Raw genomic sequence first — 4,749 nt, forward strand, 5'->3', positions numbered from 1 at the left:
CGTGATACAGCAAATCACACACACACACACACACACACACACACACACACACTCTCACACTCTCACACACACTCACACACACACACACACACACATTTTAGATCCGCGCAAACCAATTAAAATGAAGACGCTCACACACTCACTGCCTTTCTCAATGCAACTCATCTGAAAACACAATTGGCACAGATTATCAAAATAAATACCCTGGAAGCTTGGCACTATGCAAAAGAAACTTCACATTTTTGAAAGAAATCTTATAAAAAACTATTGAATAATCTCAGTCTACTCCACGTTTTCGTTATCCTCACTATTACTTATATACTATATGCTGATGAAGGTTACACCAGTGTCGTAAACCTCTGAATGACTTAACTACCACTGAAACAATATAGCTCCTATTCAAATAGATTTTTTTTTCCACAAACGTACATCAAAATGAAGTATCTAACATCTATCGGACTATAGATAGTGCTGTTGTCTGGTATGCATCTCTTTATAGTGCCTCTTAATTTTTTTTCCCCCTCTTCTTTCAAACAATCAGTTCCTTTAAAGTAATCTCTGAAACCCAGAAACAAAAGTTCTGGGAACAGATAAGAAGTCAAGTACACCTTCCTTTGTTTTATCCCACCTCAGACAGATGTTTCTGTATCCGCGTGGACGTATGTCGGGGCCCGTTAACCTCACAGGTGTCCCTCCAGGATGCTGGTGACAGCCTGGTCCAGTGAAGGGCCTGACGTGGCCCTGGTCGGGGCTGCAGAGGGGCCCTGCAGGCGCTGAAGCTCCAGGATGCTGTCAATGGCACTCTGTAGATGTTCACTGAGCATGTTGTCCTCTTGGAGGGGGGGAGGCGGCGGGCTGAACCGCTGCTCCGGCCGAGGCGACGCATCCAACCTGTAGCATTTCAGTTTTGGGGCGCTGACATCTCTGTGAGGCAACTCGAAGCAACCGGCCTGTGGCTCTGGCATAGAAAGAGGATTTGGGGCTTTTATTTTGGAATTGGGTGCAGTCTGTGGGACTTCCTCCGCAGTGTTACAGGGCAGAGCTCCGTTGGAGATCTCCTCGTCGTGCTGAGGGCACTGGGGTGCTCCGTTGGGTGCCTGAGGGTGGCGTTCGTTCACAGCTCCGCCGCCGTTAGTAAGCTGCCCCGTGTGGTCCCTCTTGAGTCCCGGGTCGCAGGCGGAGTTGTGAACCACTTTGCGGGAGCCGGACTCCTGCTTGATGGTGAGCCTGAGAGCCCCGCGGGAGCTGGAGCGGTACGTCTTCAGCCCCGGGGGCCGGTCGGACAGTCTGGTCCAGGCTGGTGGGGAGGAGGGGCTGCCAGAGGAGCACAGGTGGGAGGGGCCGGAGGAGTGGGCGCCATGGGGGGAAGATGCTGACGTAGCCAAGGCCATCATAAATGACTCTGGAAGAAAGAATGAGATTGATAATCAGACATTTTGAGTTTTTGAAGCCACAGAGAACGTCAGCGCCAGTTTTTAAAGGGTCAATTCACCGAAAATCCCCTGGAACAAGATCACAGTCCTCCATGGACTTAAAGAACTGAACTCAACCTTTAAAGAGGGAGTTATGCTGTACAGTTACAGAAATTAAAAGGTCTACTATTTTATTAGTAGTTTAAATTTATTGTTCCAACTATTTTTCTGCTCTATATTAGCGTGATTATGTAACATCTGTCCAGGGACTGTGGATGATAAACATATTTGCACAAATGTCTATTAATGTGCACTGTTTCTGCAAATAAAATAAATAAAAGTAAAGGTTTTGTTATGTTAACATAATGGCTGTATAATAAGAGATTGTTCTATTTTTGTTTCATTATTTTATATCATATTAGTCCCAGGGTCCAACAGCAGCCGAGCCTGACATTTAACAAATTTTCAAAAGCTTTCTTCCCCCTTTTTCCAACTTTTTTTAATTAACATAACAACCCCGCTTTAATTTGCTCTTCACCTCTCACATGTAATTTTCTTGTCATCATGCAGAGCCTTTCTCAGCACGACCCTGCTCCACATTTACACAGCTTAATTACACATTCACACCTGGGAGCTGCTCCGGAGCAAATATGGAGGTTAAGTGCCACGCTCTGAGGAACAGTGAAATTAGTTTATAAGAAAAAAAAAATAAAAAAGTGTCACTAATTCCCTTTTCCCATCCATATTTTCTGCCTCTGTCCTGGGATTTGAATCTGCAAAACAGCCACTCACATTTATGTACACATATGTAATAAAGTAGGTTGTGTTGAAGGTTGCGTTTCCCTGCTGGGACACTGACCTGGGTCTCTGCGGACTCTTCGTCTGTCCTCCGCTAAAGCGCATCGCTCAGCCTGGAGGAAGAGACGCTCCAGCATCACCATCTCTGCTGACGGACTCTCCTGCTGTGGAAACCAGTTCACATCGCCCCGTCACACACACACCGCTTAATCAACAGGGTTTAACCTCCCAGTTATAAAACAATGAGGCCTTATAAACAGAAGATACCTGCGGTCTGTGGTCAGAAGAGTTTGGACTGAGGTACAGAGAAAGAAAGCAGTGTGTTGTGTCTTTACCTGGGCTTCTCTAACCAGTAGCTGCCTGTATTTGTTGACCATGTCCTTCGTGCGTTTCAGCAGGAAACCGGACACACTGTCAAACTCCTGGTCCACTGTGAGAAGAGAAACATCATCGCAGTCAGATTTTCCACCCAGAGGGAGTTCGTATACAGTTCTGATACATAAGAGTGTTTAATACACCAGTATGCATTGTTGGAAAATGTGGAGCTGAAACCATTAGTTGATTAATCTGCAACTATTTTGATAAGTGATCGTCATAAAAGTTATTTTTTTAAAGCTAAAATATTTCTATGCTTCCAGCTTCAGATGTGAGGATTTGCAGCTTTTTAGTCACATGTTCACATGTGATTGTAAACTGAATATATTTTGGTTTGGGACAAAACAAGCAGTTTTGATGACATCCATTGGGCTTTAGATAACTGTGTGTATTTTTCACTAATTTCTAACATTTTATAAGATAAGATAATCTGCCTTTATTGATCCAAAGAGGAGAAATTCTGTTAATAAGCACAAATAAATAGAGAAATTTAAAAATAAATAATAGGAGGTGCATAAAACTAAAATAATAAGTAAGTAAAACTAGAAAGCCTAAGAGACCAATTGATTAAACGAGAGACTAATGGGGACTAAATAATCGTTAGTTGCAGCTCTAGTAGTTTGAGTCCCATATTTTGCATTGATCTTTAAATCTGACTATTTTCTTATTAAAAAGTCCACAGGATTTTATTACTTGGCAGAGTGGGCCTCTGAGACATGATTCAGATGCCAGGACACTAAAACTCTCCCCTGAAACCTGAGTGATATTAATCCTAATCAGTAATTACAGCATACTCCAGTGCATTAGAGTATATTCAAGCTGTAGCGCTGATTAATTACATAATATACATGTAAAATTATCAAACTGTGTACTATCTGATACGTGCAAGTCAAGGTGCTGTTTCTTTCCTTCTCACATTGGTGACTTTAGTTAAACAACACCAGGTTTATTGGTTGGTTAGTTAGGTCTTTTGTTTGGTCCAATAAGTACCACACATTTTCTTCTACTTCATCCTCTGATTGTGAATTAAAAGCTAGATTTATGCCGTTTCACCCATGTTATAATAGTTATTTGCAGATTGTTATTTCTATCTAAGTTGTACCGTATGTGTTCTTTTTCTGTCCACTAAGAACTTAAGTCACCAGCAGCTGTCAGTTTCTTTTTTTAAATAACTGCAGCAGATGGTTCATTTTGGAGGAGATCTTTCAGTTGATTGTTTTTTTTATTAATAATTTAGCCGGCATTAATCATCAGTACAGTCACCAAGCAAAGCTCACTGACCTAAATTAAAGTCATCCTGAGTGGGCAGGTGACCAGCGCAGGTGTGGTACGGCAGCAGGCGTCTGACAGCGTCCTTCAGTGTGGAAAAGGCCGGGCCGGTGAAGGGGGACTGAACGGCTCCGTGGTCCAAACAAATCTGCTGCTGGACCCTGAACAACACGATGAAAACTCTGCGTTAGACCGAGCTGCTGCACACAACAACCTGGAGACTGATAAAGTAATAATTCAATCTTTACATGCACTGCTGACATTAGCATGGTCTGTTACATGTTAGTAGGTTAGTATGGAAGTAAGATGGTTGGAAAAAAACAGCAGCAAGTGGTAATAATAGTAGTAGAGCTACTAAAAGCAGGACTTGTTTGGTAAGTAGTAGCAGAAATGACAGATGTACAGTAGTAATACTGCTGGTACTAACTAGTAGAAAACATTTCCTTCCCTTGTTCTCACACTATAGCTGTCAGCTTCTTTGTGAACAGATGTGTACAGGAATGCTACTTGGCCCCGGTTTTAGTCAGTTAGCTTGAGATAATTTGATGAAACAGACTTTATTTTGGAAAATGCACCACGTGATGTCGACAAACTAAAAGAACAAAAGGTGTTAGGGCCACAAGATGACATAAACGTCCTTTATACACACACAGTACATCACATATCTCAATATTTGCTTGGTAAAGCCCCCAAATTAAGTTATTTTAACTCTAGAACGTTACATTATTGTGGCACATTAGTAAAGCATTGAATAGAAATATATAAAGTTGGCATTAGAAATCAATAAATAATAATAAATAAATACATTTTTACATGTTTTTCCAAATATGTCTATTTTCACTCAGTCTAAAATGTGGCCATAATAAATTATTAAATACATTTCCATTTTTAACAC

At 41.6% G+C, this 4,749-nt stretch overlaps 1 protein-coding gene across 1 annotated transcript; it reads right to left on the reverse strand.

Moving 5' to 3' along the window:
• Positions 1-680: 680 nt before the first annotated feature.
• LOC118336886 (BRD4-interacting chromatin-remodeling complex-associated protein-like) lies at positions 681-4,015 on the reverse strand (the record flags this gene model as incomplete). Its single annotated transcript, XM_035673645.1, is given in 4 exon segments — positions 681-1,402; positions 2,272-2,374; positions 2,546-2,640; positions 3,867-4,015. Coding segments are annotated over 4 exon segments (1,069 nt in total), but the record flags the coding sequence as incomplete, so codon positions are not given.
• Positions 4,016-4,749: the final 734 nt, after the last annotated feature.

The sequence above is a fragment of the Morone saxatilis genome, unplaced genomic scaffold (genome assembly GCF_004916995.1).
Source record: "Morone saxatilis isolate NCDOM2014 unplaced genomic scaffold, NCSU_SB_2.0 Contig3, whole genome shotgun sequence".
In the NCBI taxonomy this organism is placed as follows: Eukaryota; Metazoa; Chordata; class Actinopteri; family Moronidae; genus Morone; species Morone saxatilis.